General features: G+C 41.4%; 1 protein-coding gene across 4 annotated transcripts in view; it reads left to right on the plus strand.

The window, feature by feature from the left end:
- Sacs (sacsin molecular chaperone) overlaps positions 1-27,965 on the plus strand; it is a 72,970-nt gene extending 45,005 nt beyond the window's left edge. For 2 of the 4 annotated variants that reach the window (XM_087585702.1, XM_087585703.1), the window contains exons 6-9: positions 1,284-1,430; positions 2,767-4,261; positions 5,132-5,223; positions 15,166-27,962. In XM_087585702.1, coding sequence (XP_087441828.1) covers positions 1,284-1,430; positions 2,767-4,261; positions 5,132-5,223; positions 15,166-26,723 — 13,292 coding nt within the window. In that variant the 3' untranslated portion in view covers positions 26,724-27,962. 4 annotated transcript variants of the gene reach the window in all.
- Position 27,966: the final 1 nt, after the last annotated feature.

Below are 27,966 nucleotides of genomic sequence, written 5' to 3' on the forward strand. Positions count from 1 at the left end.
ATCAAAACCACACAACCCAAATTTTCACAAGGTGATTACTAATATTAGTAAGCAATTACTTTCAACTTTATGAAAAAATACAGTGACAAAGTTATTTAGGTTGTACGTTTTCCTAATACATTATTCTATACATCTAGAGAATGATCTATGCTTGTCAGACCTTCAGTTTTGAATGAATGAACTTATTCAGTATACATAAAAAGTAAGAGAATAAATAGCAACAAATGGATGGATGAATGGATGGATAGATAGATAGATACATAAATACATAGATAGATACAGAGAGAGAGAGAGAGAGAGAGAGAGAGAGAGAGAGAGAGAGAGAGATGAAAAGCATCACATCACTTGGCTGAAAGCATCCAGCAGAAATTTATTGAGAAAGCCCCTTTAAGACAGTCTGCTGGAGTTCCCAATAGAGAGTCTGGGGCAGAACAGAGTCTGCCCTCAGAATGGTGTCCAAGTAAAAGAACAAATAGCAACTACTAGAGATGACATCATCAAATTGGACACAATATACAACAGAAAATGACTAGGGATATTGAGGCAGTCAGACTGGAATTCCTCATTGAACTTTCTCCCCATGGATGAGCACAGTGGAACTGGTCCTCTTTCCCATTGCAGAACTTTTCTATCATGGGATAAGTGGTAGTAATGTTGGTTAGAAACACTACCTTCTAGCTATTCACTAGGACACACTGTTTTTACCCATGTACTCTTTTACTATTCTTATCCCTTCCTGTCATAGAGGTAGGGGACCCCAGACTTCCTCACAAGAGGCCTTGGAGAGGCACTGGCACAGCATGGTTGGGTCTAAAATGGAAGGGGACAGCACTGATCCCGGAGCTAGCTCCTTGGTGAGCTCCAACAGCACATTACAGTCCGATGTGCACTGCACACATTTCCCAGAAATTCCTCCTACAAAGACGATTTAAATATGGGATTCAGAAGAGTTTTCACAGAGTGTGGTGCACTGGGGAATAGCCTTGTTTGCTCTGTATTTTTTGGTATTTAAGTTCCATAATTCTCTTAATTTCTTCTTTCAGAACGTTTGACAAATAATATATGTCTCTGACTGGTAGCTTTTACCAATTTTATTCTTATTTTTATTTTGAAGACAACTGAAATAATAATGCAAAATTTAGTCTGTACTCTGTGTCTCTGTTTTCTCATGGAATCATGTTTGTTTGGTTGGTTGGTTTTTGTATGGATGAGTCTCCTGAAGCAGGCCTGTCCTTTCTGGTGTACTCCTTGCTGAGTATCTGCTTGTGCCTTTCAATACCCAGGGTCAGCTCTCTATGTGTACAACAATGCGGTTTTCACCCCAGAGGACTGGCATGGCATTCAGGAAATAGCAAGAAGCAGGAAAAAAGATGATCCCTTGAAGGTTGGAAGATTTGGAATTGGGTTTAATTCTGTCTACCATATAACAGGTGCAGTATTGGGTGTGGGCAAGTGGGGAGTAGAGTCAGGCAGACTATAGATAAATGTTAGTAAATCTACCCTGTTTATATTAACATCGATATTTTGTTTCATATTGACTATGTGACATATTAAAGTTATTGTTATACAGTAAAATATGGCTGTCACACATGAGTCTTAACATTGTATTTATAGATTCATCTTTGGAAGCTCATCTTCAGGGCTCTAAGTCATGGTTTGCTTGTACATGTTGAAGTACACCAGAGGACTACACAAATGTAGAGACTTAGCAAAAATTTAGAGCAGGTCAACTGCCCCGTGTGTGTAGCTCAGTGTTTTTTTGTCCTCTACGTGACAGTGAACACACTGATGAGGGCCATTTGCTGGAGGCTCTTCTGCAGTCTGGAGATTTGAGAAAGCCACAGGCTATGCTTTCACAGTGTTGGAAGTCTCTCTGACTTGACTCAGTATGGGTGTGTCATGTGGCATTGTGCAAAGGGTCTACAGACAAATACATCCGACATTGTACTGTTGCTGGGTTTACTGGACATCAGATTTGCTACTTAAGATGAATAAGAATTTAGGTGATTGTCACAGCAGTACTTGCATTTGACAAGTACACATCTTAAAGAGGTGGCAGACTTTACTAGGGTTGCACTGTGCTTGGAGATCAGGGGCTAAAGTCTGAATGGGAGAGAAAACACACCGGAATTATCCATGGGAAGCCCTTTGAGCAGCACCATGGATAAGAGTTTCTTTCAGTGTGAGAATTCTGACAAAGCCAGTTCTGCCAGTGTAGAAATATCACTGTCTTTAGAATCGGTTGACATTAGCTTAGAGGCCATGTGGTAACGAGTGGCTCTTTACGAACTGGAGCCGTATACCGTGTGAGTCCTTCCCCTGCAAAGCTCATTGCTTCCTGGCTGTGGGGTCTGTACCTGCTCAGTTTCGTGGCAATGGAACAACCTGCACTTAGTAGAAAGTTAAGTCTTTAATTTCAAGCATAGGTTGTAACTCTTTTCTTTCTAACTGGCCTTATGTGGCAGTGAGCACTGAGTATAAATATCTAAAGAGTATTTAATCTTACACTTAATGAGAATTTAAAGATATAGCACATACTATTATAAAAACATAGAAGTTTCTATTCCTGACTCTTACTAGATTGCCTCAAACCAGAAACCGTTCTGTATCACTTTCAAAGTATGAAGTTACTTGTAGAAGAATTTTATGTATCGGACGACTTCTTATGTAATATTTCAATAATACTTATCATTTCATCATGACTGCAGTTACAGTTGTTCATTGTACTTTTGAGTTGGTCATATGCTTTGTTTTTCAATTTTACAGATGTTCCTTGTATCTTTAGTGGTGACCAGATAGGAATGCTAGACCCTCATCAAACACTTTTTGGCCCCCACGAATCAGGCCAATGTTGGAATCTCAAAGATGACATCAAAGAAATAAATGAGCTTCCGGATCAGTTTGCACCGTTCATTGGTGTTTTTGGAAGCACCAAGGAAACCTTTACAAACGGCAGCTTCCCAGGGACGTTTTTCCGTTTCCCTCTGCGCTTACAACCTTCCCAGCTTAGCAGCAATCTCTACACTAAGCAGAAGGTTCTGGAGTTGTTCGACTCTTTCCGGGCGGATGCAGACACAGTGCTGCTCTTCCTGAAGAGCGTGCAGGCTGTGTCTTTACATGTCCGAGAGGCCGATGGGACAGAAAAACTGGTCTTTAGAGTAACTGCTAGTGAGAATAAGACCCTGAAGCATGAACGGCCAAATTCTATTAAGATTCTGGGAACGGCTATAAGTAACTATTGTAAAAAGATCCCAAGCAACAGTGTAACCTGTGTAACATATCATATAAACATAGCTCTAGAGGATGAGAGTACAAAAGATGCCCAGAAGACATCTTGGTTGGTATGTAACAGTGTGGGTGGGCGGGGCATTAGTAGTAAACTGGATTCTTTGGCTGATGAGTTGAAATTTGTCCCAATCATTGGTCTAGCCATGTCTTTATCAGGCAGGGATGAAGAGAATGGAGCAACATCCGATTTCTCAGGAAAAGCATTTTGTTTTCTTCCCTTGCCTCCTGGTGAGGAAAGCAGAACAGGGCTTCCAGTTCATATCAGTGGCTTCTTTGGCCTGACTGACAACCGCAGGAGCATAAAATGGAGAGAGCTGGACCAATGGAGGGACCCTGCGGCCTTGTGGAATGAATTTCTTATTGTGAATGTTGTTCCCAAAGCTTATGCTACTCTCATCCTGGATTCAATAAAACGCCTGGAGACAGAGAAGAGCTCTGATCTCCCCTTATCAGTGGACGCCATCTACAAACTTTGGCCTGAGGCCAGCAAGGTCAAGGCACACTGGCATCCGGTGTTGGGTCCTCTGTTTAGCGAACTGTTCCAGCATGCTGTCATTTACTCAGTCGGTGGCGAGTGGGTGAAGCTGGAGCAGGTGCACTTCTCAGAACTCGATGAAAGTTTAGAATCCACACAGTCTGTGCTCAACTACCTCCAGCGCTCAGGGAAGCAGATTGCCAGGGTACCGGGGAACTTGGCTGCTGCTGTTCAGCTCAGTGCAGCCTCTGCCACCTCCACTGCATCTCCTGTGAGGAAGGTGACGCCTGTGTGGGTGCGGCAGGTGCTGAGGAAGTGTGCCCACCTGGGCAGTGCCGAAGAAAAGCTCCATCTTCTGGAGTTTGTGCTTTCTGACCAAGCCTACAGTGAGCTGCTTGGCCTGGAGCTGCTGCCTTTACAGAGTGGGGCTTTTGTCCCCTTCTCCTCATCTGTCTCTGACCAAGATGTTGTTTACATCACCTCAGAAGAATTCCCAAGGTAGATACCGTGTGGCTCAGACACTGCTTGACCTAGGCAGTGGGGGGCCGTCTTTTCTACAGAGTTCTTCACTGCCAGGTGTCTGTGTGGATTCTGTGGGTGGGCAAGGCATGAAGTGTTAAAGATACATTTTACATTTTAAAATGAAAAGCATTCTGGCATTGCCAATCACATGATAACATGAAAGCTGGGTCTTGCCTTGTGTTGGCAGTCCCAGCTGGTGGGAGGCATTGGCAGGAGGAGCACTTGAGCCTGGGAATCCCAAGACAACATAGTAATATCTTGTCTGAAAACCATTATTCGAGTAGCTATTTGTCAGACACAGCACTAAAACAATTACTGTAAAGAGCTAATCGAAGTAAGGTCAGTTAGGATTACTGTCTTGAAATCTAATTTTTTTTTCTTTTTTCTTTTTTTTTTAAATTAACTTGAGTATTTCTTATATACATTTCGAGTGTTATTCCCTTTCCCGGTTTCCAGGCAAACTTGAAATCTAAATTTGATACATTAAATAATTATTTCTTTGTAATTTTCAGACAGAGTGCCATGGTGTATCCCAGACTACCCTGGAAACAGTTTTCTTGTTTCAGCCACCCAAGTTCTAGGGTTACCTGTGTACATCATCATACTTGGCTTCAGCAACTGTGTTTCTTATAGTGAGGGTATAGAGTGTTGAATATGAGACTGTTTTTGAGTTTTCGTGGTGTATGATGCCCTCATATTTTAAAGCAAAGCCTAAAGCAAAGTTTGGTGTGAACTATAATTCACATAAAATAAAATAGCAGGTTTAACTGGCTTGAAATTATATGGTGGATGCTTTTAACCATAGAACTGTTAGAACCGTAACTGCCGTGTGCTTCTTGATTCTAGGTCCCTTTTCCCAGGTCTTGAAGCAAGACTTATTTTGGAGAACTTGAAGCCTCATCTTCTAGCTGCTTTAAAAGAAGCTGCCCAGACCCGAGGTATAATAACTGTTCAGTGCTTTTCTTATGTTTTTGATTGTGAGCCTAACCTTTAACGGCTGAGCCATTTCTCTAGCCCTCAGTGCTTTTCTTAAACAACCCTCTTTCTAAAAGTACAAACAGCTTTTATAGGATTTCTTCTAATAACTATCCGTTTTAGACCTATAAACCTGAGTCCATATGGCTCAGCCTAGGAGAATTGTTCACTTTAAGATGTCAGGAGCCATGCTAGCACTAACAAGGATCCAAAGGCAGTGTCATTGAGAGCCTTGTGTCAGCTCTTGGTAGTGGCATTTGCAGAAAATGTATGTTAACCTGCACAGTGCTTTTGGGTTCTTGCTTTTAGTTCTTTTCGGACCCTCCTATCCTCAGATCTTGCAGCATATGTGATAATGATGAAAGTGATTGTTAAGTTTCACAGATGAGAGGAAAAGGTTTTTCTTTCTTCAGGGTTTTAGATGAGTACAGGAGACCAGGTTTCTGCCGTGTCTCCCCTGTCTGCTATACCTCATCCCGGAGCAGTTAGAGGTGGTTAGCTACCGGATGTGACCACCTTCCAAGAACTGTGTTCCAGTCAAATTCCAAGACACTGCCAGGGAAAGGGACTGAGAAGACCTAGGAAGGATAGAACTACCCGTGATAGGGAATGATTTGGGGGAAATGACAGGAATTTGGAGGGAAAAGTACCATGGTTCTGACTCTAATTCTATCTCCCAACTTCTGCAAATATTCTATCACCTATGAGACTACTGTCTGGACTTTTCTTTCTTTCTTTCTTTCTTTTTTTTCATATCAGATTGATTTTATTTTCATCAGCATCAAAGCACTGTGTAGCAACTGGTGAGTCTACACAGTTTGACATTGTTCAGCTGCCAGACCTTTGAGCAGATTTCCAGGTCTTTGTTGGCTTGCTGAGTCTATTGGCTTTCCTCATCACTAGTTGACTCAGTGGAGCTGTGTGAACTAGTCGGCTCAGCTTCTGTTTCAGTGCTAGTGGTCATCTCATCCATTAGGTGGCGGCGGCGATGAAATAGTGCTTCACATTTGGCCCGTTTAGTCTTCTTTTTCGGTGGTGCAGTTTTCTTCGAAGCTTTCTTTTTTGGGATACTTGGCAGGGTGTTCTTGGCCTTCTTTATCATCCTTTGTATCTTCCCACTACATTTGGAACAAGACTGAGGACTCTTCTTGCTTCTAGTTCTGGTTTTGGGTTGATGGCAAGTCTTAGTTTTCTTGGGTTTGGCACTTGAAGTTGATGGCTCGATATCTGGTGTAGTGTTCTGTGAATTCTTGGTTGGTTTCGCCATGCTGAAGGCTAGGGTGTTCTGGTCTGGACTTTTCTTAAGTTAGACATTTGCCCCCAGATTTCAGAACTTGTCTTACGAAGGAGTTTATTCTTTGTGATAAGTCTTAGATAACACATAACCTTTTCCTTTCAATATAATAGTTTATATTTTTATTCATTGAAATATGCATGAAAGGATTTGGAATTTGCCAGGGGAATGAGGTTGGAGTTAAAGGTGAGACCAAACATGAGCAGACAGATGTCTCTTGTCACAGGACTTGTGCCTGTGAGAGCTGCAGTGACACTGGTTTCCCGCTCCAGGTGATTCATTTGTGAATTGTTCTTTTCAGGAAAGCCTATTGAGGTATTTAAACATGGATTCCCTCTGATCCTTCCACTCATCCCCCTCTCTATTCTCCTTTTTATGTCAAGTTCTATTGCTTTATGTTGATGAGGGTTGGGAAGAACTTGGCGGCATTCACTGCCCATCTACTGAGTTTGATTCTAATTTGCATAGTTCCAGCAAGGCAGGCTACTTAAAAGTGTTACTCTAGTAGCACATGGTAGGCATTCCTGTGAGGCCCAGATCGTGTAGAGAGAAGTGTTAGTCCAGTCCAGTGCCTAGCACATAACTGCCTGCACGTGGAAGCTGTTGTGATCACTTTGATTGGAGGTCCATAAGTATTTTAAAATCAGAATGTCAGCCATAGCCCTCTCCTTTCCTCTTATTTCTCCTCTCGTGTGACCCCTTGAAGTGTACTCCACAGTGAACCATTGCGTTATCATCTTGGTTCTGCAGCTGTAGGTCCTATCCAACAATTCATAGAAGCTTGGTTTGTCCTCTTGTCTGTGGATCTGCCACTGTCGTGCTTTCTTGTGACGTTACCTCACCTTTGGAATTGACCGTGGCTGTGGCACTCACTCTTCATGTGACTGTGACACTCAGCTGCTGTGGGTTGTCCATGGATTCTGATCAAACTGAGATCAGCCTTACCTTGCTGGTGTGAGTCAGATGGCTTTCCATGACTGAACTTTGCATGATAGTGATCAGCTGTGATTCTGAACCTGCGTGATTGTGAACTGATGTGTCAGTGGCCTCAGTCCATTTAGGGTCCCTCTCTCTTCTAGTCTTGGAAGTGCACAAGCATCTGAGCCTGAATGCTTCCTGATTTCAGGAGAGCAGTGAGACTGGTCAGACTGTGTCCACTGTATCACGGTCTGTCTAACACGCTGTATCACGGTCTGTCTAACACGCTGTATCCACTTTAAGGACTGAGCTCGGCCACTGTTTTAAGCCTATGTGAGCACTTTCTCCTCTCTGTACTTATCCACCCAGCATTTGTTTTGCTAGGAAGCCTTTTTTCCATCCTATACTTTGTCATTAACTTCTCTGTCTGTTCTTCGTGATTGAACTCCAGGCTGCCTGCAGCCGGGCAAGTGCTTTTCCACTGAGCTACATCTGCAGCTCCTCACACACTTTTAATTCAGCCTTTAAGTGACACAGAAAGAGAAACATGGCATGTTTATAGGGCAACATGTGACATATACACACAACGTAATATTCAAGCCACACCTGCCTTCTTAAATATTTTTCATTTCTTCAATGAAATGGAAAATCCTCAAGTGTTTTGAAACATACAATATATCATTTTTATCCATAGTTAGCTTACTACGCCATAGTACCCAGACTTTTTACCTGACCTGTAACAATGCCAACTGACCACCCTCTATCTGTGTGTCCCACACTTCCATGTGCGCTCTCTCAGCATCTGGTAACCACAGAGAAAGCGTGGGAGGCACTCATGAGCTTGACACTAACATAGAAGTAAAAGGAGGCTGGGGGAGAAGCCTGCTCCAAGGCTGTCAGTGAAGCATGCTGGGACACGAGTCCGTCCTACTGCTGTGCAGGTCTCTGTCCAGTACTGGAAAGGCGCTTAAGACTTCTGTTTTCTGCCTGGGGCTGGGTCTCACTGTAGCAGCCCCGACCCTGAACTCCAAGGTGAAGTTCAGGCCTGCTTTCCTAGAATGTTTCCTAGGAGATGGAGCCTTTGCCCAAGAGTGGGAGCGGGGGCTGGGGCAGTGCTTGAGCCGCACAGTACATGTGATTCTGCAGGCCCTGAGAGGTATATATAGATAATATCATGGAGGGATGGTCTGCAGGCCCTGAGAGGTATATATAGATAATATCATGGAGGGATGGTCTGCAGGCCCTGAGAGGTATATATAGATAATATCATGGAGGGATGGTCTGCAGGCCCTGAGAGGTATATATAGATAATATCATGGAGGGATGGTCTTGGAGCTCTGTCTGGTTTTAGATGCTATGATGCTGGATTTGGTAGTGGGCTTCAAGTCCAAGACTTGTCTTAGTTCCTTCTTCTTTCTCAGGTAGAAGACATGGTTTGTGATGAGCATCTTTGTTGTTTGCTCTCCCCAGCCCTGAGGTACCAGAGCTTCTGTCCTCTCCACTTGCAAAGCTCAAGGAAATAGAAGGTTTTCAGTAACCTGAGATGCAGTTGGAGGCACATTTCTGTCTTTGTTTTCTCCTTTATGTGTGAATGAGATCATTTGTGCTTTAAATCACATGAGTAAATGAATGAATAGCTGAAGTCAGGTGACAGATGGCTAGTTAAATAATTCTGCCAGCAAATGGGTTTTAACTAAGCAACTAGGGAAAATAAGCAGTTAAGTGAGACAACTTCTGGTGGAGTGGCAGCAGGATCCTACATATATCTTTCTTAATTTTCAAGCTTTTTAAAAAATTAGGTAAGATTACATTCTCTGTTACAATTCTGACTCAAAATTCCTTATATGGTTCATTGTCCTGTATATACCAAGCATTATGCCAAATGAAACTAATAGACAGATGAAAACCTGGAGCTGCCTGAGGTATGGTTATGACTCCACCTGTCCTTCCTGCAGCGGGCGCTGAGACGTCAGATGCTCAGAGTGGACTGGGCCTGCTCAGCTGGCAGCATATCAGGGAGGGTGTTGTATTTTCTGTCTGGTCCCTACCCTCATGTCTCAGGGGACAACATGTTTTCAGTGATGACTCTGACACAACGTTCTTATGATGAATACTTTTGAAGAGTCGATGACCTCATATGCATGCATCCAAACCTTCAGAAAATGTTGCCAGCCTCTGGCATACAGATAGTTATATTTGACACATGATTTGTGGAGATGTTTGAGACTACCATGCCCATAATATACATGTTGGAGAAAAGGACCATGTGCTAGGAAGAGTCTGTTCAAAGCCTACGTCCTACTGCCGTCTCCCCCTGAAATGCAGGCATAACCGTGCTATCTCGCACAGCCATGCTTACTTCTCCAGTTAGCACAGCATTGTGAGAACTTACCTTTCTAAACCATTGCTTTCCCCACCTTGTATCAAAATCTTTGAAAGGCTTCTTGTTTTTCTTATATAAAAAAGGTCAAAGTCCTCGGCATTGACCATCAGGCTGTTTTATTTCCTGGTTCTATTTTTTTCTGCCTGGTACCCAGGAATGCTAAGCGAGTGTTTGCTGTTACCCATCTCCTTCCTTGACTCCCCCCCACCCCCATCACTCCCATATTTAAAGAACACTTATTTTTCTCCATTAGGCACACACACCTGATTTTAGCCCCTGTGTGCGCCTGCTTCATCTCCTGTTTCATGCAACCTATGCATGCTTTGTAACACTGACTCAGCACGGCACCACACGCCCGCACGTGTGTGCTTACTTGTAATCATTTCTCTAATCTGCCTTCCTCGTGAGATACAGACAAGGCCTGAGAACATGTCTACGTGTTTATGTCCAGCACCCTAGCACTTAGTACTTCCTGACTGACGAATACTGCTGAAGTAGTTATTCTGGTGAGACTTACAGTCTCCGTCTTAGCCCTGAAATTGAGTCCAAGGAACCCCAGTGCACAAGGAACCCCAGTGCACAAGGAACCCCAGTGCACAAGGAACCCCAGTGCACAAGGAACCCCAGTGCACAAGCACATTCCACAAAGACGCAGCGACTCGATAAAATGAGTGACTTGCCTTAGTTGTCCATGGGTGGGATTCTTAGAACTCTATGATTATTGATGTCAGAATTGTTTGATACTCACCTTTTTCTTATCATACTGAGAATTATGTGTAATTTAACTTTGGGTAAATGTTAAAGTACTTCTAAAATTCTATTTTCTCCCTCTTTCAATTCTTCTCTTGGCCCTCTGTGTTTTATGCTGAGAGCCTGTGAAAAGCCCACGGATAGCTTCCAGATTGCTGTGAACACTGAGTAATTTGTGCTCGTAAGCATGCACTCCCCCTCCCCTTCTTTGCTGTTTTATGAACTAAGTCTCCGTTCTTATGTAGTTTGGGGTTAATTTGCATCAGAATAGATCTTTAAATCTTAAATGCATATACTGTTTGGAACTTGTTTACACCTTTTCTTTTGCATACTGCTGTGTGGAGATTCTGCACACAGCATTGCTGTAACATGCAGAGTCCTCTCTTAGTGAGCTTGTGAGTACTGAATGTTCTGGCCTCTCTAAGCATGGATTCAATTATATTCTAGCGCAGCAGCTTCTCTGGGGATACTCAGGTAGGATCACGACCGAATGTTTGTTCATTTGAAACCTGATTTGTTTCTTTGTCTTTCTATCCATCTATCTTTCTATCTATCTATCTTTCTATCTATCTATCTATCTATCTATCTATCTATTATTATCATTTGTTGGTGTGCTGAATCCCATGTAGTTTTGTTTTTAACCTAACTAGCTAGAAATTCTGTCAGTCTTTTTTGTTGTCGTTGTTTTGTTTTCCTTGCTGGAAATAACTTTTAAAGGAGAGAGGAAACTACTGATACAGGCTTTTGTTATTACAAACACTGATTTTTAAAAAAACACACACTTAAATGACTTGAAAGCTTTCATAATTATTTAGTCTCAAATAAAAGACACTTGTGGAATTTGTATCTTAGACTGCTTAGATGGGAGAGAGTGGTGTCACTGCACTTCTGTTATGCACACAAATGCTCAGAGGAGAAATGAGGGAGGGGAACACATTCTGAAAACTATTAGGATTGAAGCCTAAGCTACAAGGAGCACTAAGTGGCCAGTCTCCGAGCCTTAGGGCTAGTCAGCTGACCTTACAACCTGTGTCATTTTATTCATTGCCCATCCTTGTTTGTTTTGTCTTACTAAATACCTTTATTATTATTTTTCCAATGTTCCTGCTTTACTTGGAAATTTAAAGGATGCAAGATTTGCTTTATAGAAATTGTTTTTATACATATACTGAAATGGATTATACATTTATACATATATAAAATTAGGAACTAAGTCATTATTAGAGTGATGATTTCTATAAATATTAAATTTGGCTTCTACTTTATATTGAAATATATCTAATGCTTTATCAATAGCTCTTGTACTGGGAAAGTGTAGTAAAAGAGACAGCAGAGTCCTGATGTAAGTAGCTACCTCTTAACGCCTGCCCTAGGGACCGTCCCATTTTGGTTACTGAATCTCTGTTGCTTAGGAGATCTATTCAAGCCCAAGTCAAGCCTGATAGTGTAGGTCTGTAGTACCCGCTGTTTGAGGTTAAGGTAGGAAGATTATAAGATTGTAAGTTCAAGACCAACCTGAACTACAAAGTGAGTTCAAGGCCAGCCTAGCAAACTTAGTGAAAATCTGTGGAAGGAAAAGTAAAAGGAGGGTTTGGATATCACTCAGTGGTAGGGTTTTTGCCTAACTTGCATGAGACCTATTAGTCAGTGCCCAGTGTTACAAGAAAAGCAACACCCATAGGCCAAAGCCGAGAAGTTAGTGGCAGAGCATTAGTGCAGACTTTCTGAGAGGCAGTAGGGCCATTAGAGCTAGGATGCATGCTTCTGATGGGCCCAGGGGCCAAATAGCACCACATCTAGACGTGAGTGCTGCTGGAGTCCTGACTGGCAGGCCCTGGACGACCTTTTCCTTCCCCCAAGCCTCCAGATTGATTTTTTCTCTTTCTTTGTTCTTTTTTGTTTTGTTTTATTTTTAAAGATGTGACTGAGAAGGGACTAAGAGGAGAGGAGGGATGGTAAACTGTGGTTAAGATGTAAAAATAATAATAAAAAATTAAAAAACAAAAAGGAAAAAGATGTAACTCATATATAGTGTATCATTTAACTGGACTTTTCTTGTTCATGTGTATTTACGAAGACCTGAATTTTCTATATAACAGTGCATTATTAGAACTCACCAGCATCAAAGCTGTCATTGCCACTGTGTACCCAAAAAGCAAAAGAATTTCCTTGTATTCAGCACCTTGGTTTAGCATTGTCTAGTTGGGTGCATCTTTGAAGGAGTTCACTTAAAGCATTTGAAACTAAAACATTATTGTTAAATGGATTTTTGCACCAACTGATATTTCTACTTTCTGACCACATTGCATTTATGCTCAAGGCTAACAAGGGTCATAGACTGTGATAACAGAAATAGTGTAGCCTCTAAGTAGAGACTGGTCACATTCATACTGGTTTCAGTTCATACCTGCTACAGTTTTCTGTCCTTAGGAACAGTTTTTCAGATGCAATGTTTTGACATTGCTGTTAATTGTGAAAGCCACAAAGCCCACAAGTCATTTATTAAAATGCCTGAGATCTGTTCTGTTCATCCTAGTAGAGATGCCTTGGGAGCATTCTAATGGGGGGTGGGGAGACGCCTGTGGGACCATTTATACTTCAGGGTTAGACGCAGTAGCCAGAACCTAGGACTGAAGCCCGAATTAACTTCATGGGCTTGGGTTTGTGCCTCTGCACATTTTCTCTCTCCTTTACTTCCTGTTGTTTTCCAGTTGAGCATGACTGATGTGTAGGTTGCATGCCATGTGTGAGCTGTGTGTGTGTTGACATTTTATTTACATATTCATACCAAGTTATTTTCCTAAAGGTAAGTATATGTTGTATAAATTGCCAAATTTTATGCAAGCGTTATCTATGAGATGCATGTGATGTGGCAATTTACATGGAACATATATGAGACATATTTATGACTTTGCTTTCTACGTATTCTGAATTTTAGTTTTCAACATTTTTATATCTTTAAAATTCTGTCTTAACTTATGACTTAGACATTCAGTATAGCTAATTCTATTCAGTAAGCACTTGAGGAAACATTATTATAAATTAAATTTAATTCACTTCATAACCCAAAGAAACTATATTGATTATATTACTAACATTTTCATTTTTAAAGTATTACTTAAGTTATTCTGATACATGACACAGAAACTGGAAATGTGTCTGAATCCAGATGTTATTACTCTCTTTCTTCGTTGAGATTTCTATGACAGTGGTTCAAAAATAGCATGACAGGTAATTTTGGGGTAGAGAGTAGAGCCTTTGAAACGAAGATGTCCTTCCTTGATTAAAACATGCTAGAGTGGGGCAAGGGAAATGTGGGAGTGATATGAACAAGTCCAGCATCTAGCTACTATGTACTGAAGAGGGTCAGCTTCTAACCCTGAAGTATAAATGCTCACACAGGAGTCTCCAGGTCCTACATTAGAAGACCCGTACAGAACCTCACCTATGGCATTCTCAAGGGAAAAAAAAGTTACACACAAAAGTTCCAAGAGCCTAAGGTATACCCCTGTTAAAGTGTCTCCCAAATTTACTCCTAAGGAACTGAAATTATTTGCACATAGAGGAAAGACAAATGTTAGTTTTCACATAACTGATTTTGAGATATTTTATTTTCCTGTATGTACAACAAATTCATACCTAAAGCTATGTAGTCACATTTCTATTTTGTTACTGATGTTAAATGTCACAAATACTCTGACATACAAAATACAGCTAAATAAATGTTAATTTCTAGGCAATCTATTAAGCAACTGTTCCCCCAAGAGGAAAAATTCTCTTGGTCTCCTAGTTTACAAGCATTCAGAAGCAGAGTTGTTTTGGTGGGAGAATGCCTGTCCTTACAGAGACGCTCACATGTTCAGTTTTGCCTCCCTGACACGTTTCTACAAAGTCCCACGCTTGTGCAGAGCACACTTTAATAAATAGCCACCTTGGAGAAACTGAACCCTTCCCTTTATAGAACAGTCTGCTTTTCCAGAATGCCGAGTTCAATTCTCTAAGACATTAACTGACACCCAGTTGCATATCTGTTAGAGGCTGACAGGAAATTCCATGAGTCACTGCTACCTGCATTTCAGAAAGTGTTAGCGTCTGTGCTGACTTTGAGCCCTTCTTCCTATACAGCCCCACAGGTGAGGTGCTGAAAATACAGAGCAACCCAAACATATTTGTGTTGAATCTGCTTATCAATGATTAGCCACAAAATGAAAAATATGTAACTTTTATCTGCATTTTTGGTACTTTTACTCGTGGACAACTAAACGTTAAACTTTTTGTTGTTGTTGCTACTAATTCCATCTACAGAAACTTTAGGTTCTCTTGAAAAAATATTTTATAACCCTTTTATGTTTACTTAAATTAAGCACTATGTGGTGAGAATGACTTCTTTTAGAGGTTAGTATGAGTTTCTGTATAGACTGTCGTCATTTTAAAATTATTTTAGTCTACTTATACCAAATATGTCACTTTCTTTAAGCAGCTTTCTAGTGGCATCTTAAGTTTGAGACTAGAGGAGTTTAAAGTAGAATTGTGCATAACATTTCTGTGTGTGATCTACAGGAAGACCATGTACTCAGCTGCAGCTTCTAAATCCAGAGCGATTTGCACGTCTTATTAAAGAAGTAATGAATACATTCTGGCCTGGTCGAGAGTTGGTGGTTCAGTGGTATCCATTGAGTGAAGACAAACATCACCCGTCCATTTCATGGCTTAAGATGGTTTGGAAGAATCTCTACATACATTTCTCAGAGGATTTGACTTTATTTGATGAGATGCCACTTATCCCCAGAACTCCACTGGATGCAGATCAGATGTGTGTGGAACTCATTAGACTCAGGGTCCCATCAGTAGTCATTTTAGATGATGAAACTGAAGCTCAGCTTCCGGAATTCCTAGCAGACATTGTACAAAAACTTGGAGGCATTGTCCTGAAAAGATTAGATACCTCTCTTCAGCATCCGCTTGTTAAAAAATACATTCATTCCCCACTGCCGAGTGCTATTTTGCAGATAATGGAGAAGATACCACTGCAGAAGTTGTGTAATCAAATAGCATCATTACTTCCAACCCACAAAGATGCTCTAAGGAAGTTTTTGGCCAGCTTAACTGATACCAGTGAAAAAGAGAAAAGAATAATTCAAGAATTGACAATATTCAAGAGAATTAATCATTCATCTGATCAAGGAATTTCCTCTTACACAAAACTAAAAGGATGTAAAGTTTTGGATCATACCGCCAAGCTTCCAACAGAACTACGGCTCTCAGTTTCAGTAATAGATAGTAGTGATGAAGCCACCATTCGTTTGGCAAACATGCTGAAAATTGAAAAGTTAAAGACTACAAGCTGTTTAAAGTTTGTTTTAAAAGATATTGAAAATGCATTTTATACACAGGAAGAGGTAACACGGCTTATGCTGTGGATCCTTGAGAATCTATCTTCTCTTAAAAATGAGAATCCAAGTGTGCTTGATTGGTTAATGCCACTAAAATTCATTCATATGTCACAGGAGCATGTGGTAGCAGCCAGTGACCTCTTTGATCCTGATATAGAAGTCCTAAGGGATCTCTTTTATAACGAAGAGGAAGCCTGTTTCCCTCCTGCAGTTTTTACCTCACCAGATATCCTTCACTCTTTGAGACAGATTGGCTTAAAAAATGAAGCCAGCCTAAAAGAGAAAGATGTCGTACAGGTGGCCAAAAAAATTGAAGCTTTACAGGTCAGTTCCTGTCAGAATCAGGATGTTCTCCTGAAGAAAGCCAAAACACTCTTGCTGGTCTTGAATAAAAACCATACACTCTTGCAGTCTTCTGAGGGGAAGATGGCATTGAAGAAAATAAAATGGGTTCCAGCCTGCAAGGAAAGACCCCCAAATTATCCAGGTTCTTTAGTCTGGAAAGGGGATCTCTGTAATCTTTGTGCACCTCCAGATATGTGTGATGCAGCTCACGCAGTTCTAGTGGGCTCCTCACTTCCTCTTGTTGAGAGTGCCCATGTGAGCTTGGAGAAGACCCTCGGCATCTTCACGAAGCCTACCATCAGTGCTGTCTTAAAACACTTTAAAATTGTTGTTGACTGGTATACTTCAAAAACCTTTAGTGACGAAGATTACTATCAGTTCCAACATATTTTGCTTGAAATTTATGGGTTCATGCATGATCATCTGAGTGAAGGGAAGGATTCTTTTAAAGCCTTGAAATACCCCTGGGTTTGGACAGGCAAAAACTTTTGTCCTCTTGCCCAGGCTGTGATAAAGCCAATCCATGATCTGGACCTTCAGCCTTATTTATATAATGTGCCTAAAACCATGGCAAAATTCCACCAGCTGTTCAAGGCTTGTGGCTCAATAGAAGAGTTGACATCAGATCATATTTCCATGGTCATTCAGAAAGTTTATCTCAAAAGTGACCAGGAGTTGAGTGAGGAAGAAAGTAAGCAAAATCTTCATCTCATGTTGAATATCATGAGATGGCTGTACAGCAATCAGATCCCAGCAAGCCCTAATACCCCAGTTCCTATTTATCACAGCAAAAATCCTTCCAAACTTGTCATGAAGCCAATTCATGAGTGCTGTTATTGTGATATCAAAGTTGATGACCTTAATGACTTGCTTGAAGACTCAGTGGAACCAATCATTTTGGTACATGAGGACATACCCATGAAAACTGCAGAGTGGCTAAAAGTTCCGTGCCTTAGTACAAGACTGATCAATCCTGAAAACATGGGGTTTGAGCAGTCAGGGCAAAGAGAGCCTCTTACTGTAAGGATTAAAAACATTTTGGAAGAATACCCTTCAGTGTCAGATATTTTTAAAGAGCTGCTTCAAAATGCTGATGATGCGAATGCCACCGAATGCAGCTTCATGATTGATATGAGAAGAAATATGGACATAAGGGAAAATCTCCTAGACCCAGGGATGGCAGCTTGTCATGGACCTGCTCTGTGGTCATTCAACAATTCTGAATTCTCAGATTCAGATTTCATAAACATTACCAGGTTAGGAGAATCTTTAAAAAGGGGAGAAGTTGACAAGGTTGGAAAATTTGGTCTTGGTTTTAATTCTGTGTACCACATTACTGACATTCCCATCATTATGAGCCGAGAATTTATGATAATGTTTGATCCAAACATAAATCACATCAGTAAACACATTAAAGATAGATCTAATCCTGGAATCAAAATTAATTGGAGTAAACAGCAGAAAAGACTTAGGAAATTCCCCAATCAGTTCAAACCATTTATAGATGTATTTGGTTGTCAGCTGCCTTTGGCCGTAGAAGCTCCTTACAGCTACAATGGGACTCTCTTCCGACTGTCCTTTAGAACGCAGCAGGAAGCAAAAGTGAGTGAAGTTAGCAGTACTTGTTATAACACTGCGGATATTTACTCCCTGGTGGATGAATTTAGTCTTTGTGGGCACAGACTTATCATTTTTACTCAGAGTGTAAACTCAATGTATTTGAAATACTTGAAAATTGAAGAAACCAATCCTACCTTAGCACAAGATACAATAATAATTAAGAAAAAAGCTTGCCCCTCCAAAGCATTGAATGCACCAGTTTTAAGTGTTTTAAAAGAAGCTGCTAAACTCATGAAGACTTGTAGCAGCAGCAACAAGAAGCTTCCCGCTGATGTACCAAAGTCATCTTGCATTCTTCAGATCACAGTTGAGGAATTTCACCATGTGTTCAGGAGGATTGCTGACTTACAGTCACCACTGTTCAGAGGTCCAGATGATGACCCAGCTACTCTCTTTGAAATGGCTAAGTCTGGCCAATCAAAAAAGCCATCAGATGAGTTGCCACAAAAGACAGTAGATTGTACCACATGGCTTATATGCACATGCATGGACACAGGAGAAGCTCTCAAGTTTTCTTTGAATGAAAGTGGAAGAAGATTAGGGCTGGTTCCTTGTGGGGCAGTAGGAGTTCTTTTGCATGAAACCCAGGAGCAGAAGTGGACTGTGAAACCACATATAGGAGAGGTGTTCTGCTATTTACCTTTACGAATAAAAACAGGGTTGCCAATTCACATCAATGGGTGCTTTGCTGTTACTTCAAATAGGAAAGAAATCTGGAAGACAGATACAAAAGGTCGATGGAATACCACTTTCATGAGGCACGTCATTGTGAAAGCTTACTTACAAGCACTCAGTGTTTTACGGGACCTGGCCATTAGCGGTGAGCTGATTGATTATACTTACTATGCTGTGTGGCCTGATCCTGACGTAGTTCATGATGACTTCTCTGTGATCTGTCAAGGATTTTATGAAGATATAGCTCATGGGAAGGGGAAGGACCTGACCAGAGTCTTCTCTGATGGATCTATGTGGGTTTCCATGAAGAATGTGAGATTTCTAGATGACTCTATTCTTCAAAGGAAAGATGTTGGCTCAGCAGCCTTCAAGATATTCCTGAAGTACCTCAAGAAGACAGGCTCCAAAAACCTCTGTGCTGTTGAGCTTCCTTCTTCGGTAAAAGTAGGATTTGAAGAGGCTGGCTGCAAACAGATACTGCTAGAAAATACATTTTCAGAGAAACAGTTCTTTTCAGAAGTCTTCTTTCCTAATATTCAGGAAATCGAAGCAGAACTTAGAGATCCTCTGATGAATTTTGTCTTAAATGAGAAACTTGATGAGTTCTCAGGAATTCTTCGTGTTACCCCTTGTGTCCCTTGCTCCTTGGAAGGCCATCCTTTGGTTTTGCCTTCAAGATTGATCCATCCTGAAGGACGAGTTGCAAAGTTATTTGATATTAAAGATGGGAGATTCCCTTATGGGTCCACACAGGATTACCTCAATCCTATTATTTTGATCAAGCTCGTTCAGTTAGGCATGGCAAAAGATGATATTTTGTGGGATGACATGCTAGAGCGTGCAGAGTCCGTAGCTGAGATTAATAAAAGTGACCATGCTGCCGCCTGCTTAAGGAGTAGTATTCTACTAAGCCTCATTGATGAGAAGCTAAAAATAAGGGATCCTAGAGCAAAGGATTTTGCTGCAAAATACCAAACAATTCCCTTCCTCCCATTTCTGACAAAGCCAGCGGGTTTTTCTTTAGAGTGGAAAGGGAACAGTTTTAAGCCTGAAACCATGTTTGCAGCAACTGACCTTTACACTGCTGAATATCAAGATATAGTCTGTCTTTTGCAACCAATTCTCAATGAAAATTCCCATTCCTTTAGAGGCTGTGGTTCAGTGTCATTGGCTGTTAAAGAGTTTTTGGGTTTGCTAAAGAAGCCAACAGTTGATCTGGTAATAAACCAGTTGAAGCAAGTTGCAAAATCAGTTGATGATGGTATTACATTGTACCAGGAAAATATCACCAATGCTTGCTACAAGTACCTCCATGAAGCAATATTGCAAAATGAAATGGCCAAGGCAACAATTATTGAAAAGCTAAAACCATTTTGTTTCATTCTGGTTGAGAATGTATATGTTGAGTCAGAAAAGGTTTCTTTTCATTTGAACTTTGAAGCAGCGCCATACCTTTATCAGTTACCTAACAAGTATAAAAATAATTTCCGGGAGCTTTTTGAAAGTGTGGGTGTGCGGCAGTCATTTACTGTTGAAGATTTTGCCTTAGTCTTGGAGTCTATTGATCAAGAAAGAGGAAAAAAACAAATAACAGAAGAGAATTTTCAGCTTTGCCGACGAATAATCAGTGAAGGAATCTGGAGTCTCATCAGAGAAAAGAGACAAGAATTCTGTGAGAAAAATTATGGTAAAATATTACTGCCGGATACTAATCTGCTGCTGCTCCCTGCTAAGTCATTATGCTACAATGACTGTCCCTGGATAAAAGTAAAGGATTCTTCTGTTAAGTATTGCCATGCTGACATACCCCGGGAAGTAGCTGTAAAACTAGGTGCAATACCAAAGAGACATAAAGCCTTAGAAAGATACGCATCCAACATCTGTTTCACAGCTCCAGGTACAGAATTCGGGCAGAAAGAAAAACTGACCAGCAGAATTAAGAGCATTCTCAATGCCTATCCTTCAGAAAAGGAAATGCTGAAAGAGCTTCTTCAGAATGCTGATGATGCGAAGGCCACGGAGATCTGCTTTGTGTTTGATCCTAGACAGCATCCTGTTGACCGAATATTTGATGATAAGTGGGCCCCACTGCAAGGGCCAGCACTGTGTGTTTACAATAACCAGCCATTTACAGAAGATGATGTTAGAGGAATTCAGAACCTTGGGAAAGGCACCAAAGAAGGAAACCCTTGCAAAACAGGACAATATGGAATTGGGTTCAATTCCGTGTACCACATTACAGACTGCCCTTCTTTTATTTCTGGCAATGACATCCTGTGTATTTTTGATCCCCATGCCAGATATGCACCAGGAGCCACATCAGTTAGCCCTGGACGAATGTTTAGAGATTTGGATGCAGACTTTAGAACCCAGTTCTCAGATGTTCTAGATCTTTACTTGGGAAACCACTTTAAACTGGACAATTGTACAATGTTTAGATTTCCTCTGCGTAATGCAGAAATGGCACAAGTTTCAGAAATTTCCTCAGTTCCATCATCAGACAGAATGGTCCAGAATCTTTTGGACAAATTACGGTCTGATGGGGCAGAACTTCTAATGTTTCTCAACCACATGGAAAAAATATCTATTTGTGAAATAGATAAGGCCACAGGAGGTCTGAATGTGCTCTATTCAGTAAAAGGCAAGATCACTGATGGAGACCGGTTGAAGAGGAAGCAGTTCCATGCCTCTGTAATTGACAGCGTTACTAAAAAGAGACAGCTCAAGGACATACCAGTCCAACAGATAACCTACACCATGGATACTGAGGATTCTGAAGGGAATCTGACCACGTGGCTCATCTGTAATAGATCAGGTTTTTCAAGTATGGACAAAGTATCCAAGAGTGTTATATCGGCTCACAGGAACCAAGATATCACCCTCTTCCCACGTGGTGGAGTCGCTGCCTGCATTACTCACAATTATAAAAAGCCCCACCGAGCCTTCTGCTTTCTGCCTCTCTCTTTGGAGACAGGGCTGCCATTTCATGTGAATGGCCATTTTGCTCTAGATTCAGCCAGAAGAAACTTGTGGCGTGATGATAATGGAGTTGGTGTCCGCAGTGACTGGAACAATAGTTTAATGACAGCCTTAATAGCACCTGCATATGTTGAATTACTAATCCAGTTAAAAAAACGGTATTTCCCTGGTTCTGACCCAACATTATCAGTTTTACAGAACACACCCATTCATGTTGTAAAGGACACATTAAAGAAGTTCCTGTCCTTCTTTCCAGTTAACAGGCTGGATCTGCAGCCGGATCTATATTGCTTAGTGAAAGCTCTTTACAGTTGCATTCATGAAGACATGAAACGTCTTTTACCTGTTGTTCGGGCTCCAAATATTGATGGCTCTGATTTGCATTCTGCAGTCATAATTACTTGGATCAATATGTCTACTTCAAATAAAACTAAACCATTTTTTGATAACTTGCTACAGGATGAATTACAGCACCTTAAAAATGCCGATTATAACATCACAACTCGCAAAACAGTTGCAGAGAATGTCTACAGACTGAAGCACCTGCTTTTAGAAATTGGTTTCAACTTGGTTTATAACTGTGATGAAACTGCTAACCTTTACCACTGCCTTGTAGATGCGGCTATCCCCGTTAGCTATGTGACTCCTGCGGATGTTAGGTCCTTCTTAATGACATTCTCTTCTCCCGATACCAACTGCCATATTGGGAAGCTGCCTTGTCGTCTTCAGCAAACCAACTTAAAACTTTTTCACAGTTTAAAACTTTTAGTTGATTACTGTTTTAAAGATGCTGAAGAAAGTGAGTTTGAAGTTGAGGGACTGCCCCTGCTCATTACACTGGACAGTGTCTTGCAGATTTTTGATGGTAAACGACCCAAGTTTCTCACTACATACCATGAATTAATCCCATCACGTAAAGACTTGTTTATGAACACCTTATACTTGAAATACAGTAGTGTGTTGTTGAACTGCAAAGTTGCAAAAGTGTTCGACATTTCCAGCTTTGCTGACTTACTCTCTTCTGTGTTGCCTCGTGAGTATAAGACCAAGAACTGTGCAAAGTGGAAAGACAATTTTGCCAGTGAGTCTTGGCTTAAGAATGCATGGCACTTTATCAGCGAATCAGTAAGTGTGACAGATGATCAGGAAGAACCAAAGCCAGCGTTTGATGTCATTGTTGACATCCTGAAAGACTGGGCATTGCTTCCAGGAACAAAGTTCACTGTGTCAGCCAGCCAGCTTGTGGTTCCGGAGGGGGATGTGCTGATCCCCCTGAGCCTCATGCACATTGCCGTGTTCCCCAATGCTCAGAGTGACAAGGTTTTTCACGCTCTGATGAAAGCAGGCTGTATTCAGCTGGCCTTGAACAAAATCTGCTCTAAAGACAGTGCATTAGTCCCTTTGTTGTCATGCCACACAGCAAACATAGATAGCCCTGCAAGCATCTTGAAAGCTGTACATTATATGGTTCAGACTTCAACATTTAGAACTGAAAAACTAGTAGAAAATGACTTTGAAGCACTTTTGATGTATTTCAACTGTAATTTGAGTCACCTGATGTCCCAGGATGACCTAAAAATTTTAAAGTCCCTTCCATGCTACAAATCCATCAGTGGCCGCTATATGAGCATTGCAAAATTTGGAACGTGCTATGTGCTTACCAAAAGTATTCCTTCAGCTGAAGTGGAAAAATGGACACAGTCATCATCGTCTGCATTTCTTGAAGAAAAGGTACATTTAAAAGAACTGTATGAGGTGCTTGGCTGTGTGCCAGTAGATGATCTGGAGGTGTATTTGAAACATCTTCTGCCAAAAATTGAGAATCTCTCTTATGATGCAAAATTGGAGCACTTGATCTATCTGAAGAATAGACTGGCAAGCATTGAGGAGCTGTCGGAGACTAAGGAGCAACTTTTTGAGAAACTGGAAAGCTTATTGATTATTCATGATGCCAACAACCGACTAAAGCAAGCAAAGCACTTCTATGATAGGACTGTGAGAGTTTTTGAAGTTATGCTTCCTGAAAAATTGTTTATTCCTAAAGAGTTCTTTAAAAAGTTGGAACAAGTAATAAAACCTAAAAATCAAGTTGTGTTTATGACATCCTGGGTGGAATTCTTGAGAAATATCGGGCTAAAGCATGTGCTTTCCCAGCAGCAGTTGTTACAGTTTGCCAAGGAAATCAGTGTGCGGGCAAATACGGAAAACTGGTCTAAAGAAACGCTGCAGAATACAGTTGACATCCTGCTCCATCACATATTCCAAGAACGAACGGATTTGCTATCTGGAAATTTTCTGAAAGAGCTGTCCTTAATACCCTTCTTGTGTCCGGAGCGGGCCCCTGCGGAATACATCCGCTTTCACCCTCAGTACCAGGAGGTAAATGGAACACTTCCTCTTATCAAGTTCAATGGAGCACAGGTGAACCCAAAGTTCAAGCAGTGCGACGTTCTCCAGCTGCTGTGGACATCTTGCCCTATTCTTCCGGAGAAAGCCACGCCGCTGAGCATCAAAGAACAAGAAGGCAGCAGCCTTGCCCCACAGGAACAGCTTGAACAAGTTTTAAATATGCTGAATGTTAACCTGGACCCCCCTCTTGATAAGGTCATTAATAACTGCAGAAACATATGCAACATAACAACTCTGGATGAGGAAATGGTAAAAACTAGAGCAAAGGTCCTAAGGAGCATATATGAATTTCTCAGTGCAGAGAAACGGGAGTTCCGTTTTCAGCTTCGGGGCGTGGCCTTTGTAATGGTAGAAGATGGCTGGAAACTTCTGAAGCCTGAGGAAGTGGTGATAAACCTGGAGTACGAAGCTGATTTTAAACCTTACTTGTACAAGCTGCCTTTGGAGCTCGGCACTTTTCATCAGCTGTTCAAGCATTTAGGTACTGAAGATATCATCTCAACTAAGCAATACGTTGAAGTACTCAGCCGAATATTCAAAAACTCTGAAGGAAAGCAGCTAGACCCTAATGAAATGCGCACAGTTAAAAGAGTGGTTTCTGGTCTGTTCAAGAGTCTACAAAACGATTCAGTCAAAGTGAGGAGCGATCTGGAGAACGCCCGGGACCTCGCACTCTACCTTCCGAGCCAGGATGGTAGGTTGGTGAAGTCGAGCATCTTGGTGTTCGATGATGCACCACATTATAAAAGTAGAATCCAGGGTAATATTGGTGTGCAAATGCTAGTTGATCTTAGCCAGTGCTACTTAGGGAAAGACCATGGATTCCACACTAAGCTGATAATGCTCTTCCCTCAAAAGCTTCGACCTCGTCTGCTGAGCAGTATACTTGAAGAGCAGCTCGATGAGGAGACCCCCAAAGTGTGCCAGTTTGGAGCATTGTGCTCTCTTCAGGGAAGACTGCAGCTTCTCCTGTCTTCAGAGCAGTTTATCACAGGACTCATTAGAATCATGAAGCACGAGAATGACAATGCTTTCCTGGCCAATGAAGAAAAGGCCATACGACTTTGCAAAGCTCTAAGAGAGGGGCTGAAAGTTTCCTGTTTTGAAAAGCTTCAGACAACATTACGGGTTAAAGGTTTCAATCCTATTCCGCATAGCAGGAGTGAAACTTTCGCTTTTCTAAAGCGATTTGGCAATGCCGTCATCTTGCTCTACATCCAGCATTCAGACAGTAAAGACATTAACTTTCTGCTAGCCTTAGCGATGACACTTAAATCAGCAACTGACAACTTGATTTCTGACACATCATACTTAATTGCTATGCTGGGATGCAATGACATTTACAGGATCAGTGAGAAACTTGACAGTTTAGGGGTTAAATATGACTCCTCAGAGCCATCCAAACTGGAGCTTCCCATGCCTGGCACACCAATACCTGCTGAGATCCACTATACACTACTTATGGATCCAATGAATGTTTTCTATCCTGGGGAATATGTTGGGTACCTTGTGGATGCTGAAGGTGGTGATATCTACGGGTCATACCAGCCAACATACACATATGCAATCATTGTGCAAGAAGTTGAAAGAGAAGATGCTGACAATGCTAGTTTCTTGGGGAAGATCTATCAGATCGATATTGGCTACAGTGAATATAAGATAGTCAGCTCTCTGGATCTGTACAAGTTCTCACGGCCTGATGAAAGCTCCCAGAGCAGAGACAGTGCTCCTACCACACCAACGAGCCCCACGGAATTCCTGACTCCCGGTCTGAGAAGCATCCCTCCTCTTTTCTCTGGCAAAGAGAGCCACAAGCCTGCCTCCTCCAAACACCACTCCCCCAGAAAGCTCAAGGTGAATGCTTTACCAGAAATCTTGAAAGAAGTGACATCAGTGGTGGAGCAAGCTTGGAAGCTTCCCGAGTCAGAACGGAAGAAGATCATTAGACGCTTGTATCTGAAGTGGCACCCTGACAAAAACCCAGAAAATCATGACATCGCTAATGAAGTGTTCAAGCATCTGCAGAATGAAATCAACAGACTAGAAAAACAGGCTTTTCTGGATCAAAATGCAGACAGAGCTTCAAGAAGAACGTTTTCAACCTCTGCATCCCGATTTCAGTCAGACAAGTACTCATTTCAAAGATTTTATACTTCGTGGAATCAAGAAGCCACAAGTCATAAATCTGAAAGGCAACAGCAAAGTAAAGAGAAATGCCCTCCCTCTGCTGGACAGACATACTCTCAAAGGTTCTTTGTTCCTCCCACCTTCAAGTCTGTGGGCAATCCAGTGGAAGCCCGGAGATGGTTAAGACAAGCCAGAGCAAACTTCTCAGCTGCCAGGAATGACCTTCACAAAAATGCCAACGAGTGGGTGTGCTTCAAGTGCTACCTTTCCACCAAGCTGGCTTTGATTGCAGCCGACTATGCTGTCAGGGGGAAATCTGATAAAGACGTAAAGCCCACGGCGCTGGCCCAAAAGATAGAGGAGTATAGTCAGCAGCTGGAGGGGCTGACAAACGATGTGCACACACTGGAAGCTTACGGTGTAGACAGCTTGAAAACAAGGTACCCTGATCTGCTTCCTTTTCCCCAGATCCCCAATGACAGGTTCACGTCTGAGGTCGCCATGAGGGTGATGGAATGTACTGCCTGCATCATCATAAAACTTGAAAATTTTATACAACAGAAGGTATGAAAGTGGAGAAAGCAGAGCCAGCTCCTGGGCGTGGTATAGCACAATCATGAATTGCTACACTCCATTCAGCTTCGTCGCCAGTGTCCAGGAATCGGGAAGCACAACGCGGAGTGTTCTGGAAGCATTCTGAAGCTGTATGACTCCTAATAGATGGTTACAGAGCTGGAAACCGACTTTGAAGACGGCGGTGAGCTGCAGAGTCTCTAGGTGTGTGGAAACGATTGGGTAGCACATTATTGATCTGCACTTTATGTAACCAAAGCTTAGCAGTCTGTTAGATAAGAGTCCTCACATGTCTCGGTGAGGAGGGAGTTAATTCTGTGTTTTTAAACATGTTTTTGAAGTAGTTAAAGAAACACTGGACAGACTGATTTGGACATAAGATAGGGACTTGGGTTTGGGGACTTATCACTTTGTAAATGGACACTTTCAGATGCATTGTTTTATCAGCTGGATCTGATTATGAGTTTGTTGCAGTTTCACGTCTTTAGTTGGACATTTACAGTATTTAATCCTGACTATTACTTGACTGAGTATGAAGATAGTCCTGGGGTGCACTGGGTGCATTCTCCACCCTTGTTTTGATTTTTTATACCTTGTGTTTCTGGGCTTCCTGACTCGTGAAGATAACCTATGGATATCTCAGAGTGCTGGTACATACTACCAGATATTGCTTCTAAAACTGCTTCCCAATGTGACATTTAGCAGAAGACCATTGGAGTTTGTGTACATATCTTTCACAGATGTCATAATTTGTATAGAGTGGCTGAACAGGATGCAATCTTTTGTCTAAAGGTGCTGCAGTGAAAAAAAACCCAACTGTCTTTCAATATGGCACTTAGTGGGAATTTAAACATTTTTACTTTAAGTACATTAAAAATGCTCAAATTGTTGAGGTGATATGCAGACGTTTACAAAGGGAATTATCAGCTTGTACTGTCCCCCACGAGTGATTGAGAACTGACATTTAATTTTCATAATGTTCAAAATACCTAGCAAACATATTTAACATATTCTTTTGCATAAAGTCAAAGAAAGGAAATATAGCTTATGTAAGTGCACTGGCTGTAAATGATGCTAATATATTTTATGCAATTAAGGGCTTACATACAGAACATGTTAGATTTTTTTTATTTCATTTGTAAAAAAGGAATGTTAATTGCTTCTGGATGTGAATCATGAATATTTCTGCTGTTAATATTAAGTGCCATGATTTTAATAAAAAATGTATATAGAAAATCAT

The sequence above is a fragment of the Rattus norvegicus genome, chromosome 15 (genome assembly GCF_021556685.1).
Source record: "Rattus norvegicus strain SHRSP/BbbUtx chromosome 15, alternate assembly SHRSP_T2T, whole genome shotgun sequence".
In the NCBI taxonomy this organism is placed as follows: Eukaryota; Metazoa; Chordata; class Mammalia; order Rodentia; family Muridae; genus Rattus; species Rattus norvegicus.